Source organism: Manduca sexta, chromosome 22 (genome assembly GCF_014839805.1).
Source record: "Manduca sexta isolate Smith_Timp_Sample1 chromosome 22, JHU_Msex_v1.0, whole genome shotgun sequence".
NCBI classification, from domain to species: domain Eukaryota; kingdom Metazoa; phylum Arthropoda; class Insecta; order Lepidoptera; family Sphingidae; genus Manduca; species Manduca sexta.
The window spans coordinates 7,232,487-7,247,122 of NC_051136.1; the positions used below are offsets into that span (position 1 = coordinate 7,232,487).

The 14,636-nt window shown below is 33.4% G+C and overlaps 3 protein-coding genes across 4 annotated transcripts; 2 read left to right on the forward strand and 1 right to left on the reverse strand.

The window, feature by feature from the left end:
* The first annotated feature begins 349 nt into the window (after nucleotides 1–349).
* Nucleotides 350–5,060, forward strand: LOC115442652 (2-oxo-4-hydroxy-4-carboxy-5-ureidoimidazoline decarboxylase-like). Its single transcript, XM_030167760.2, has 3 exons — nucleotides 350–819; nucleotides 1,176–1,329; nucleotides 4,850–5,060. Exons 1-3 carry the CDS (start codon nucleotides 633–635, stop codon nucleotides 5,028–5,030), a joined length of 522 nt encoding a protein of 173 aa, XP_030023620.2. The 5' UTR covers nucleotides 350–632; the 3' UTR covers nucleotides 5,031–5,060.
* A 690-nt stretch (nucleotides 5,061–5,750) lies between these two features.
* LOC115442621 (proteasome maturation protein) lies at nucleotides 5,751–7,606 on the reverse strand. Its single transcript, XM_030167714.2, has 4 exons — nucleotides 7,351–7,606; nucleotides 7,104–7,265; nucleotides 6,765–6,866; nucleotides 5,751–5,973 (listed from the first exon to the last, which is right to left on the reverse strand). Exons 1-4 carry the CDS (start codon nucleotides 7,351–7,353, stop codon nucleotides 5,812–5,814), a joined length of 429 nt encoding a protein of 142 aa, XP_030023574.2. The 5' UTR covers nucleotides 7,354–7,606; the 3' UTR covers nucleotides 5,751–5,811.
* A 588-nt stretch (nucleotides 7,607–8,194) lies between these two features.
* LOC115442653 (protein phosphatase 2C and cyclic nucleotide-binding/kinase domain-containing protein) lies at nucleotides 8,195–14,605 on the forward strand. Of its 2 annotated transcripts, none has more exons than XM_030167762.2 (10): nucleotides 8,195–8,473; nucleotides 8,543–8,736; nucleotides 9,377–9,481; nucleotides 9,583–9,838; nucleotides 10,219–10,346; nucleotides 10,729–10,923; nucleotides 12,334–12,695; nucleotides 13,393–13,462; nucleotides 13,842–14,009; nucleotides 14,366–14,605. In XM_030167762.2, the coding sequence occupies exons 1-10, from the start codon at nucleotides 8,431–8,433 to the stop codon at nucleotides 14,531–14,533; spliced, it is 1,689 nt and encodes a 562-aa protein (XP_030023622.2). In that variant the 5' UTR covers nucleotides 8,195–8,430; the 3' UTR covers nucleotides 14,534–14,605. The 2 variants fall into 2 exon arrangements, with proteins under 2 accessions (XP_030023622.2, XP_030023623.2); XM_030167763.2 differs by having other exon boundaries at nucleotides 8,198–8,466; nucleotides 8,545–8,736.
* Nucleotides 14,606–14,636: the final 31 nt, after the last annotated feature.

The following is a 14,636-nucleotide window of genomic DNA, read 5'->3' on the forward strand; positions in this document are numbered from 1 at the left end:
TCTTCGGGAAACTCATGTAGGTGGGTAAAGTTTGATTGATTTGCAATATTATATATATATTATAGGAGCTGGTAAATAAGCAGTTACCTAATGTTAAAAGTGATCTGCATTATCCATATGACAATTCGGTTTCATAGGAAAAATAATCTTGCCGGTTCTGCCAGCCTTATAGTTGGTTATTTCCGCTTTTGAATATTTCAATCACTCCACAGAACGCCACCTTAAACTGTTACTACACGTAAGTTTTCTGTAAGACAATTGTAACAATATAGAAAAGTATAAGAAATTTACTTGTATCAACTTGTATATTAAGAAATCATTATTTTAATATGTTTGTGAACAATAAAATTAAAATCAATAAAATAACATAATGTAATCGGCGGTAATGACTATCAATAAGTTAATTAGAAAGAAAATTAAAGTTATAATGTTTGCACACACTAACTAATGACTTGAATAAACAGATATTTCTTATTGGTTGAACTTGTAACCTGTATATAGAACAGTTGCACTGATAAAACAATATTATTATGAAGAGTACACAAAGTCTATAACGATTGAGCACTTAAGTAGGTACATAATATTACTCAGAACGCAATCGGAAGTTGAACAATATTGACGTATTTTACAACATGGCCGCAAGAATTGGAATTGATGATGTAAATTTATTACCAGATGATGAGTTTGTGTGTGTGTTTGGCAACGTTATAGAACTATGTCCCACGGCTGCGATACATGTTAAGAAATCACGACCATTCGCAAAACTGTCAGATATTCACGATGCATTCAATAAATATCTGGAAACTGTCAGCTTTGGAGGTAAGTTATAAATTGTTATCCCGTTTTGCTTAAATCTTGTATTTTATTAAGTAGAAAAGAAGATATTTTATTAAAACCTGTTAAAGATATATTCTAGTTATCTAACGTTGTTGTGGTAAAGGGAAGATTAATGTTTCTTTTCTAAGAGATCCACGCAGTTTAAACGCTCAAACGATAATAACTACCACTGCTGCTACTGTGACTTCTTACTAAAAGGAGTTCAGGAGTAGATTAAAATTCATGCGATACCTTGTTGCTTTGCTCAGGGTTATAAAATAATTAGAGTAACAATACATAATTACAGCAATAGCAATGAAAAAGCTGGTATTTAATGTAAGAATAATTTGTAATTACAGATAAATTACAGATATTGCAGCTTCACCCCGATTTAGCCGGTCGGCTGGCGGCGCACGGGAAATTGACAAAAGAATCAACAAATGAGCAGCGTGCTGCTGGTTTACATGAACTTACATTGCAGCAGAAAAGTCTCATCGACAAATATAATGAGCGGTAATCTGTTAATTAAAGAATATTTATCTTAACATTAGTATAGATACATTGTTAAAATTTATGTTTTAAATACCAGGGCCTGATGATATAGTAAACTATTTAACACATTCTGCATACTAGGAATCAAGTTATTTTAATCTAGCGGCAGGTATTTGTTATTAACAAGACTGACCAACGTACTTGATTTTCGTATTTTTCATAACGACTGCATGAAAATCATATTAAAAAGGTTTCTGACAAAATACTGCCGTGGCTTATGAATCTAATGTTATCATTAGATTATGTAAGGAGTGATATTTCACTCATTACAAAATCTAAAGATGTAATAATTAGGGCCTTTTATACGAGCTGACGACGCACGTTTTCAAGATGCACATTTACAAGTAATAGCAATCTGGTAAAACTACCTATATAGGTACTCAGTTCACAATTGCATCGTGGTTAAATTGCGTTAGAAGCACGTCGTCGATATTTATGTAAGTAGTAGTGTAAGAACCGTTGGTTATTAATTATTTCTCAGTGGTAGAGGCCTGTGCTCAGAGTGGTAGTATATCACGATAATACAGGGTAGACATTCTTATTATATTATTATTACTCATTTGTCACTATGGTAACAAACACTACGCTATGTAGGTACTACATAGCTAATAGCACGGAGTTAACGCTATTGCAGTAAGACGTAACCCTTACAAGTCACGGTGTCCAGTGTAAAAATGAGGCTGCGTAAAGATCTTGTCAACGAGTGAGATATAACTCGTACTGGGCCTTCGATTTTATTTCGGAATAACACAAATCCAGTTAAAATTAACGATAAGGTAAACAGTGTCCATATAACTACAAGATCCTACTTTTATCTATACCTAAAAACCTTTAAGTTAAGGGAACTTGTGGACCGTTAAAGAAGTATTTTCATCCCCCTGATCCGGTTTCGGATCAGGGGGATTTCGATTCCGGATTATTTGACAGTTCAATTTTAGAAGATGCGGGTAGGGCATCCTTACTTAATAAAGTTAAAGTGTGATATTGAAAAACTAGCTATACTTAATTGCAAAATCATAACTTTAAAACACCTTCAAAGATTTGGCAAAATGAAGCATCTATTTTGGATATTGCTTTGTAAAATTTTCATTCTTATAGGTGTTAGACAGGTGGAAATAAATGCTGTTCATACGTTAGTTAAGAACTAAGGCTAAGATAGCTCTTTTTATTTAAATAACCCAATGAATTTTCTCACGCGTCTATATTATTCATTGACTTCGTAATTTTTTTAAAGGGATTTTAATAATATATGTAAAATATTAATAACTAAAAACCCTCTATATAGGTACTTTACATAGGGGTTGATAGTTCATATAAAATATAGTTCCGCGTCTGCGCTCTACGTTTATATAGAGCACTATTTCTTATTTCCATTTGCCACAATTTTGTGAGATTCAGGGGCCTTATTCTCTATCCCGCACGTTATTTTAGCAGTGCGTTACAAGCACGTAACACAACGCGTCATGTTTAGGACTATAGAAATTTGACTTACAGAATACCATTCCACGCACATTTCTCGGAGATAACATGACACGGCCGCGTTACGCGTTTACAGTATCATACAGAATAAGGGCCCAATATGTGTATATAATTCCTCAGTGTGTAATATATCTAATACCTTAATGATTATTATATTGATATGGCAATTCCTGTTACAATTGTCACATTTACGACGAGGTAAATCGTGAAAAAGAAAGTATGAAAAGATAACTACTAACGCCATCTAGTTATTAACTGTGTTATTTTTTTGTACTTGCTACATGAATGAGACAGCAGTTTAAAATAAAAATTATTTAATCCGCCGCTAGGTGGCAAGGAAAAATAAGATAATATATGTTTATAGATAGAGCTGTGCACGGTCAACCTAAAAAAATATATATTATTATGTTGACAGAAAATGTTCCATAATACTTATTAATTAAGGTCAGGTGGGGCAAGTGCGCCGACGGGGTAAGTGCACCTACCCTAAAAAAATCAAGAACTATTGATGTTACACAATTACCGCAATCTTACATCTATGCTACTAACTGAAATACAGTTCCACTAAAAAACATAAATGGCTATGTTCATTTTAATACGATTTATTCGCCATTTTATTTTAAGTGTCATTTAAACCTGTAAACCGAGATGACCCCGTGAAAGATAACATCAAATATTTCATGATATTTAACATATTTCTGTAAACCAGTAAGGTGAATACATAGTTTAAACCTTTTATTTTAACTTCCTACCTGAATTTTATTTATATATACTAAAATATAGGATTTTTTAGCAATGCGAAAAAATGTACCTAAACGAGTAGGGCAAGTGCGCCACAGTTAATATTCGTATGGCGCACTTGCCCCTGATCCATATATAACCAACCTTTTTTGAGAATAAGTTTTACTAATATGAATTATTATTATTAAAATGTTATACTTAACAGCAGAATTTTTGTACTCAAGGTATTTTGTTTTGAGCCGACTTAAATAAAAAGGCGTATTAGTTAATTCGTTTTTACAAAAGAAAAACTGAAATACCTTGGTCTAGAGCAACTTTACGTGAATAGGTTGCAACTGTTCGATCAGGCACGTTATCTGGATATAATGCAGCTAAAACATATCAAATGTCATAAGGCCAAATTCTAAGTAATTGAGTTATAACGCATTCAAAATTGTTAATTCCTACATTTTTGTATGTTTTTTTTAGTTTTTTGAAATAAAATGGATTTTATATTAGGGCTACCATTTTTTTATTCCAACATATCCGCACACAAAACTCTAACATAGCAAAAAATTATATATAAAAAAAAAAATCTAAAATGTTTTCAAGCCCTGATTTACATATATATGGCGCACTTACCCCGAATTTGATTTGACAGCCATAGTTTGTTATAATATTGAGTGATTAAAAATTATCCAAGAGCAATGCGAGTAAAACTTATTTCTCTATGGACTAAAATGAGTGTTTTCTTTATAATGTTTCATATTGGCGTTTTTTTTTACACAGGCGCACTTACCCCATTTCCGGAGGCAAGTGCGCCTACTACCATTTTTTTTTTTACTTTGAGCAAAATATTATTAATTTATGGTCCGATTTCCTTGAATGGCTATAGGTTGTTATCACAAAATACCAAATATTCTTAAATTAATAAAATTACATTCTTAAGATGGTAGCTCAAGGTCCATTTTCATACATTTTTCATAAATTTAATATGACGAAATTTTAAAGGCAGAAATATCCATGATTATTAATTATTTTTACATTTTTCTTTCAACTGCGAGAACTAATCACTAACTAGACGTGAATTTAAATTCTTTACTTGCCAATACTTGTTTAGTTACCCAGATTAAAGCCGAAACAAAATGTATGAAAATGGACCTTGAGCTACCACCTTAAGTCAGCACAAAAAGAAATTATTTTGCATTGAATCCAGCTATGAAAATTTTATGGCGCACTTCCCCCGACTGACCTTATATACATTAATTCTTATTGTGTACAGGTACAAAACCAAGTTTGGATTTCCGTTTATAGTATGTGCCCGAGAAAACAAGGTAGAATCTATAATAGAAGGCTTGCAACAAAGGTATTGCAACACGCAGGAGAAAGAAATTACTATTGCCTTAGAGGAAGTAAAGAAAATATGCAAGCTGAGAATACTTGATATTGTAACAGACGATTAATAAATATTATGATTGTGTTTTGCTGTCTTATTAATATTTTAATTAATTATTTTTATATTTAATCGAATTAATCCGATCTTTGGGATGAGTTAATTTTTTAATCATAAGAAAAAAGTTGTTCATAACATGTAGCACAACACTGACAAGTTAAAATATAATATGGTTTGATGTCTGTATTCGATCAAACCATAGTTTATTTAATGACTTTTGTTATCTGACGATTTTAATATCGGCCTAAAGAAAACTGTATAAGCCATGTCTTTAAGTTTCTCATACTTACCGCATTCATGGCCCTATTTCAGTCTTTGTTAAAAATTATAAAATGATTATACTAAAAAGCAGTGGGCCTGGCAGACATATTCCTACCACAGACTACTTTCTACATAGACAGCATTTTATGTTAACTATCTTCTATCTTTTAGATTTCGTCAACAGCACCACCTATGGGGTCATAAAATATTCTAACTTTCAAGCTAGAACAAATTAAACCCACTTACAACATTTTACTGAAATGGTTTTGGAAATAAACATGTACAAATAAAATCATTATCAAAATCAGACATTTTCCTGTCTCTTACTGTTAATTTATCAGTTACTATTTTAAATAAATCTTGTCCTGACAATTACGAGCACAACAAAAAGGAATCAGATACATTTGAGCCATTTTCAATTTATGTACTTACATATATGTGACAATTGCTTTTTATTTATAATGATAAGTCATGTTTATAGACAATTTATTCAAGATATTTCACATAAAAAAAAATTAAGCCCAACTATTTCACAACAGCCCAAGTGATCTTTCTACAACAGCATGGGGTTGTCCGGCCACTTCGCACAGCTCCAGAGGGTTGAGTATATCTTCAAATCCAATGTCAATGTGTCTGCCTGTGAGGACTTCATGCTGTAAATTTGAGCTTGGCAGGAAAGGGAGGCGACCAATCTGCAAACACATATTAAGAATTTTATTTATAATGTTGTGATTATTTTCCTGTTTTATTCTCATTCTGGTGTATGATGTGACCAATACATTTTATTGCACATACAATACATATAAATATTTTTTTATTACAACATATTTTAAAGCTGTATTGGTGATAATTGACAAAATAATGATTGTCTAATTGCCATAAACAGATTAGCTGATACAATTGGATTTAGATACACAAAAGGATTCAATCCACAGTACGGTCAAAAATGAGCGGAGTATGCCAAATTAGTTTTAGACTATAAGGTCTATATTTTCCATTTGTAAAAACATCTTAGTAAAAATATGATAATTTGAACTATTATTAACAAAATATAAAGTAGAACATCAATGACCAAAAATATGATTTAAGCTTCAATCTTCACTCTTTCAAAAGTGTCATTTTGTGAGCTGGATCCTTTTCACATATCTACATTCAATTGATAATGAGTCTGTTATTATTGCCAAGTCATTGATATTCCAACCTATTTTGCATTACTATTTACTCTATAATCCATTTTTATTTTTTACTTTCTAAAGTTTAGTTTAGTAGGTTAGTCTTAATACCTAATACAACATTTAATGTTTCTGTTATTGTTTATGTAATTTTAATAAGTAGCAGTCATCAAACCTTTCTATGAATTTTGTACAATAAAGGGAAACATTGAAAAAGCAACCAACAAAGTAATAACTAGATCTTGAGATTATTAAATTATATTGTGTAATCAAGTATAAAAATGTATGATTATAATTCAGAATACACTTACTTTGCTTGCAAACTTTCTCTCCATTGTGATTTTCATGGGTGCGTGTAAACCTTGGATATTCCGGAGCATCGCTAAATTCATTTTCTCCTCATTGATGTGGTACTGAAATCAATTATTATGGTTATTAATAGTAAACTAAACAATACACTACTGTGAAGTTGGATTCAATAAATATGTAAGTGAACTATTACACTGGTAGGTACCAGTGGCACGTTTATAATATTGATACAGCTAATAGATGCAAAAGAAACTTCGTATAAACATTGGTATTTAAATGTCTAATGCAAAACAAATGTACAAACTTGATAATATGCTTTTTTGATAAATTTGTATACTTACATTCCGCTCAGACAGTTCTAAGGGGTGTGCAAAACCTAATTTAGTTCTTGTACCGGCAATTCCAGCCACCATAGGGTTAGGCACTCCAAAAGGACCCTCTTGTATAGGCATGTTCTTACCGCCCACCTCTGGCTTGACTTTTAAAGAAGGCAGCCCAAAACTCTGTAATAACATAAAAGTTACACGAATCCACAAAACCTCAAAATTTGTATTGCTGAAAAATAAAAGAAATCCATTTTTATCTCACCATTGTATCGTTTTTAGATTTCTTTAATTTATAACTAGTTTATTCGTTTAAGTTTTCGCTTATGGAAAACGGTAAAATATACCAATTTTATAGATATTTTTAAGTTTAACAAAGCGGCTTTAGGTGAAATTATAATGTCAAACGCAAAACTCAATATTGTCAAATCATGTCACAGATTATCAAAGAGAATATAACTCAGAACAAGAACAAGCAGAATATAACTTCTTGTACGTCTGTGGAATATAATAATTATAGACTCTAAAGTCTACCTATATACTAGGGTTGCCAGATTCTTTTTCTGCCTTATTGGGCAAATAATGAAACGGGCGAAAATACGGGATTTCACACTGATGTATATTGGATTTCAGTTTTTTTTTATCCGGGACAAATAAAAAACAAAATTAGTTTTGTGAATAGTTTTAAGGTTTTTTATATTTTTTTGAGGATTTAGTCAGTTTAAACATATTTTTATTTGTTATTCGGTTTTCATGTTATAATTGTATCGATATGTATGCAAAAATGGGAACATTGCGTGCCTGAGTACTTGTCAATTGTAGATCGATTGATTTACGGGACAGAGTCTGTCCCGCCGGGGCATTTTAAAATGTGCCTAAAATACATGCCAGACGTTCTAGTAAATCCTAGACGTTTGGTAACGCTACTATAGACTGACAACTGGATTGAAATATTTGTTTTTATTAGATAAAAGAATAAGTAGATATTGTCCATACTTTACCTATGTAGTTGTGAAAATATTATTTAATTTATTTCTTATAGGTACGTGTGAGTAAAATGAATATAAATATCCTAATGGCAACATTAATGATACCTAACCGATATCGATTACTGTGCGTGCCCACTCTTAGCAACGTTTTTAGTCTGTGGTGAATAATTCTCTTGCTTTCGGCGCATAGATTATAGGTTTTTTCGCGAGTAACTCGAAAATCAAATTACAAAGAATATTTTTTGGACTATTTTATTGTATATTTATTCTAATTACATAGAAAGAGAATATAACACCACTTTAGATTACATACTTATTTATTTCATATAAAGTAAATAGAAACGTGAATCATCATAATGGCGAGCCGTGGTGGTGGAGGCAAAAAAGAAGCGGTAGTTAACTCCGGCGATTATTATAATATTTTGATAATGATATTCTTTAGCTCGTAACGCATCATCATTTATTTTTAGGACCCGGAGGAACAAATGAGGAAGAAATTTCGAGCAAAATGTTTATTCCGTGCATTAGGACGGTTAGTGATGGCCAATGCGTACTGGCTTATAGAAGCAGTGGATCATTATGAAGGCGTGGAAGATGTGAAACGAAGAGTCCAACAAGCTGTCCGTGGAAAGGCTAAAAAGAAACAACTACTCACGATTACTGTTAGTCGTTGCTTATAACGTTATTCCCTATCGCTGAATTTCTGCATTATAAATAAATACTCTGTTGCAACACTGCCTATATCGTCAATCGTGCCAAAAGTAGATGTCGCTACCTAAGCTGCAATTCATAAATATAAGCCTAATGATAAGCATTGTGCATCTAATATTGAGATCTAGAATAATAATTATAAATTTTACAGTTAAGTCTTTCTTAATATTTTAAGGCCCTCCCAGAAGCAAAACGGCGCGCTAGCTGTATCTTTAGAAGCTTTATATTCGAAATTTTAATACATATAAAAAGAAAATTAAATATCTTATTTGTGCAATATATTTATAATTTGGATACCTATTGTTTCATTTCATGTATCTCATCCTCCTAAAGTACACATCACGTTGAGTTGCAACGAACGCCATTAAGTAGACAATTTAATAAGGAATAATGTACATATTTTGGTAGTGTAAAATTTCCCAAAGGCTATTTTTTTTACATAAATTAATTACTTTAAATCTTTGCATGTTCCCACCCGTAACTCTCGCGCTGACTAGCACGAACGAATTAATTTAATTTAATTTCTCAAGGACGTTTGCTTGCAGAGGGGTCTTTAGCTTGTATAAATATTAAATATTCACTGCGTTTCAGGACAAAGCCCTTTTGAATAAACCCGCAGACGAACGTACGGAACAAGAGAAAAAATATATTTATCGAATTATTGGCGGTCTTAAATGTTTTAAGCGTTATCCTAATGTAAGAATATTTATTGTTCTATATATATATATATACTTATATCCACCCATATAGTATTAATATTCTGACATATATCTATTTAAACTGAGTATTTATTACAGCATGTGAAAAAGAAGCTAGCTGCCGTAACATATTTCAAATATTATGGGCCGGGTCGCGCCATAGTTCGTCAACATCACGAGGCCCACGCTTTATACTTTATAGTCGCTGGTGACGTCATTGTCAGCCAGATGATTTTCGATGAGCTTTTACAGCAATACGTGTCTATCGAAGTAGGTTCTATGCATTCCGGAGATATGTTCGGGGAAGTTTCTTTATTGCACAACATACCCAGGACTGCCACAGTAACGACAGTCGGTTAGAAAGAGATTTATATCATTTGGTTTATCATAAGGTCTATAAGTACTTTAAATAAGCTAGCTAAGGGACCGAATGGTGTGAAGTAGATCAAAAATATTGTAGAGTGTGGTCACAATGAATATTATGTTATAAGTTGCGTAGCGTAGATTTTTATAAGTAATTTTTTTTTCTTTATTTATATCGAACCTTTAAACCTCTTACATATAAGTAACTGATGCATATATATGTTTAAAGTACATAATAAGTAGACCAAAACCTACACACTGAAATAAATTTATCGACCAAACAGCCTATCCCAGCAACGTATATAGATTTAGCACGAGTGAGCAATCGCTACGCGTAATTCTCTAAACTATTATTTCATTTACGTCTATTAGGTCACTGCGAACTGTTGGCATTAATGAAAGAGGATTTCAAGAACATTCTGCAGGCCTCTGTGCAGAAACAGTGGGATGAAGTTATGCGGGCTATGTCGGCCTTTACTTATTTTGATGCTCTTGACGAGGTAAACATAGTAATTGAGTTTACATATTAATTTGTTTCCTTCGCGCTCGGTGCGCGGTGGTCATTAAAAAGTAGACATTAGTATTTGTTTTGGTATTATCTTATAGGTCTAAGAAAATAAGTTGTAATTACTTATAGTTCATATATCTTTGTAGTCTTTAAAGGTAATCATATGTTCCACCTATGACTCTATACAGCCTTTTCACTATGGGGACGTATATTGCCCTGGCGAAAGACCTTTCTAGTTTAAACTGATTTACAAATCAACAACTTACATAATAAAGTGCCTTACAGTGGTTTACAACAAAATTGAATTAGAAAGGATCATTTTAAATGTATAAACTGTTTTTATTACTTATGGTTGTGCCATACTTTATGACCAGGTGGCTCGTCGCGAAGGTTGTATAGTCGCGAAGATGAAATCTTATGAGCCAACGGAGACATTGCTCGGAGACGGCGTGGGCATCGCCAATTTCGTCTACTTTATACTGTCGGGCCGCTGTCAAATGATTGAGACGATGCAAGTGATCATCACAAAGCATTTGGGGCACAGCTTTTACAAGTTATATGATCCTTACGTAAGTATGATGTTCCACTTAACTAGACTTCAATTAGGATATCAATTGTTATGTGGGATTGTTAAATATTGTATTTATTTTAATTTGAGTATAACGAGACAAGTAGGTCCCACCCCTGACGGAGTAACATGTGCCTTAAATATCAAGGTAACAGCATTTTATACAGGACAACTCTGACACTGCAACTGGGTCAGTATTAGCATTAACTATTATCTAAAACTAGCTTTTGCCCGCGGCTCCGCCCGCGTTATAAAGTTTTTCGGGCTAAAGTTTTCCGTTATAAAAGTCACGCTATATATTTTCCCGGGAGCCTATGTTCTTCCCAGGGTCTCAAACTGTCTCCATACCAAATTTTATTCTATTACGTTGGGTAGTTTTTGAGTTTAACACGTTCGGGAAGACCGATGCAGCGGGGGACTTTGTTTTATGATATATTTTTGTAGAATTTTTTAAGAGGAACAATCCCGTCATACATTATTGTTGCATAACCTTAACCGTTTACGCAGCGCACGCAACAGAAGCTCTCAAAACTAATAAATTGTCCCCGTTTTTGCATCATGTTTCATTACTGCTCCGCTCCTATTGGTCATAGCGTGACGATATATATAGCCTATAGCATTCCAGTAACAAAGGGCTGTCCAACACAAAAAGAATTATTCACTTCAAACTCCTAGTTTCTGAGAGTAGCCATTACTGCTCCGCTCCTATTGGTAGTTCCTGAGATTAGCCATTACTGCTCTGCTCCTATTGGGTATAGCGTGATGATATATAGCCTATAGCACTCCACGAACAAAAGGCTATCCAACGCAAAAATAATTTTTCAGTTTGGACCGGTAGTTCCTGAGATTAGCCATTACTGCTCTGCTCCTATTGGGTATAGCGTGATGATATATAGCCTATAGCACTCCACGAACAAAAGGCTATCCAACGCAAAAATAATTTTTCAGTTTGGACCGGTAGTTCCTGAGATTAGCCATTACTGCTCCGCTCCTATTGGGTATAGCGTGATGATATATAGCCTATAGCACTCCACGAACAAAGGGCTATCCAACGCAAAAATAATTTTTCAGTTCGGACCGGTAGTTCCTGAGATTAGGCATTACTGCTCCGCTCCTATTGGGTATAGCGTGATGATATATAGCCTATAGCACTCCACGAACATAGGGCTATCCAACGCATAAAGAATTTTTCAGTTTGGACCGGTAGTTCCTGAGATTAGCGCGTTCAAACAAACAAACAAACAAACAAACAAACTCTTCAGCTTTATATAATAGTATAGATTTAATGGAGTATTTTTAAAACAGAATCACACCGATGAACCTATTTGTCGTTATATTTAGCTAAAAAATATTTTCGTTGAGTGACGTTAAATTTAATGAAACAAACCTTAATACAATATCAATACCGTAGGTACCGAAAGAAGAAAGCGAACAAGACTTCGACACTAAATATTTTGGCGCTTACAAGAATCTGAAAGACAGCAAAGAAAGCCACGGCTCAATGTCTGGAGAGTTGTCATCTCAGATGAAAGATAGCATGACGAGGGAAACTTCTAAAGGTCGAGGCAGTATTTTAAAGATGCCAAGTTCTGTAAAGCAGATGCGTCACTCTGGAAGTATGAAGCGAGAAAGTGTGCAAATAGTGGTGGAAAACGATGACACTAAAAGAGCAAGTGCTGCAAGTACCGGCAGTCACGCAATGGGGGAACGCTCTGGATCCTTGAAGTCGCAGGTTTTGTTGCATCCATCAGATCAGACTAGAGAATCTGTCAGGTGAGCTGTAACATAATGTCTTAATTGAGAAATACATTCATTCTAGTAGATATACCGTACAGGGCAAAGTAACATATATGGCATTGCGCAATAACTAACTGAGTTGTTGTACCTATATGATGAAACAGTTATTCTTCGCCCAATGAGGGAATTTAAAAAGCCGTTTTTAAAAACTACACTAAACGATACACTTTTCGTAATGAGTACCTGTGCTGATCTTGAAATACGTTAGACTTCATTAGTATTGCAGAACACCATTGGTTGGTAAAGCTATGTTTGGGCTTCGAGTATAAAAAAAGTTTGGTCGAAAATTCAAAAGGAAGATAAGTCAGTTTAAATTCCAAACACAGTTTACTAGCGTCTAGCGTGTAACAGGGAATTCTAGAAATAAAAACTACTCTATGTCACCGAAAGTAAATTAGCGCATTGAAACAAACAAAAAAAAAGTTAAACAATACCTACTTTTAAGAAATAGAATTTTTAATTTTATGCAGGAAGTATATTAGACTTATATTATTAGTAGGATATATGGTTTGAAATCGATGGTAACCAATAAAAAAGACAAATAGAAGAGATGGCGTGGTTTTCGTATTTTTTTTCATAGTTAATATGGAATTTAGTTATTTTGAGGTAATATGACGACAGATATCGAAGCTTTAATTTTACCATCGAACACTGTAAAAAGATAATTTTTCAGATTAAGCGTGGTTCCCGAAGGACTTGGAGCCCAGCGCCCGCCAGCGAACCTCCATACTTATTTTATGCAGGTTTTAATTTCAAAATAAGTAGTAGCATTGTTCTACAATGTAATAGTAATAACTTATTTATTATTTTATTTTCATTATTTATTTTCAGTCGTACCGAAGTATGACTGAAAATAATAACGTTATATAACACGAACATACATACAGACAATGATAATATAATGAAAGCAAGAAAGATTTTATAATTGCACTATAGCATGATCTAGATTTCTCTATAATATTAGATTGTGCTGAAAAACGACATTATAGTTCTAAACATAGGTACCACTAAAACAAAAACAAAGCACACGAACAAAAAGTAGGACGTTAACTTCAGTTAAAATCAGTAGTGTTTACAAATAAACTTAAAAACGTTATGATTATTTGAGCAATTTTTTGTTAGGTGTGTCAATTTAACCCCGGCTCGAGTTTTGGTTTTGGTGAGAACATGCGCGACAGACGCATCGTGGCGCTCACGCCGGTCGACTGCATGCTGCTGCCGAAAATATGGTTGATGCAGAGAAATACAGCCAATATCTGGACACGTATACAACACTATCTGGAAAAAAAGGTAGGTATAGCTAATTAATTCCATACTTTATTCCATGAAATCCAAAATTGAGTTTCTCTGTTTTTTAGTAGCGCTTTTCTGAATAGCTAAGTAAATTGATTTCTATATTTGGTGTGAAGGCTTGAAATGCAAAGACTAAATTTATTCGAATTAGGTACCTATTTTATGTATTTTAAGAATAAATAATGTACTTGTCAAGAAAGTTGCTGTACTGATTATGATAAAATTTGATATAGGATATTTCAATTTGATGGCCGAGGACAGTAAGGTGTTCGTATTCAATTCAATCTACAATGGATTAAACAAAATTATAATTAAAAATAATATTAAATCTAATGGTGATATTGATTTTCTAGATTCCCACAAAGAAGCAGCTCTTTAAGAGTTTCACGGAGGAACGTCGCTGGCGCGAGTTCCGCGATCAGGTAGTGGACGACGTGGTCGCGCGCTCCAACACCGTCAACTGGACCTCACTGCACGATGTGCCTTACTCCATCCGCATGGACGAAATGCTCGATATTTGATTACATAAAAAAATATAGTCATTAAATTTACAGCAATTAATGTTTTAATGTAAAAAGACAATAAATTTTGTTGACGACATGGTCGCTTGTTCTAATTCTATTA

Bases quoted from the DNA above. Each gene is read 5' to 3' on its own strand.
- LOC115442652 (XM_030167760.2), top strand. From the start codon at position 633: ATGGCCGCAAGAATTGGAATTGATGATGTAAATTTATTACCAGATGAT. The intron at 820-1,175 runs GTAAGTTATAAA...TTGTAATTACAG, and splicing joins GGAAACTGTCAGCTTTGGAG to ATAAATTACAGATATTGCAG. The intron at 1,330-4,849 runs GTAATCTGTTAA...TATTGTGTACAG, and splicing joins ATCGACAAATATAATGAGCG to GTACAAAACCAAGTTTGGAT.
- LOC115442621 (XM_030167714.2), bottom strand. The intron at 6,867-7,103 runs GTAAGTATACAA...AATTGATTTCAG, and splicing joins TAGAACTGTCTGAGCGGAAT to TACCACATCAATGAGGAGAA. The intron at 5,974-6,764 runs GTAAGTGTATTC...ATGTGTTTGCAG, and splicing joins AGAGAAAGTTTGCAAGCAAA to ATTGGTCGCCTCCCTTTCCT.
- LOC115442653 (XM_030167762.2), top strand. From the start codon at position 8,431: ATGGCGAGCCGTGGTGGTGGAGGCAAAAAAGAAGCGGTAGTTA. The intron at 9,482-9,582 runs GTAAGAATATTT...TATTTATTACAG, and splicing joins GTTTTAAGCGTTATCCTAAT to CATGTGAAAAAGAAGCTAGC. The intron at 10,924-12,333 runs GTAAGTATGATG...TCAATACCGTAG, and splicing joins ACAAGTTATATGATCCTTAC to GTACCGAAAGAAGAAAGCGA.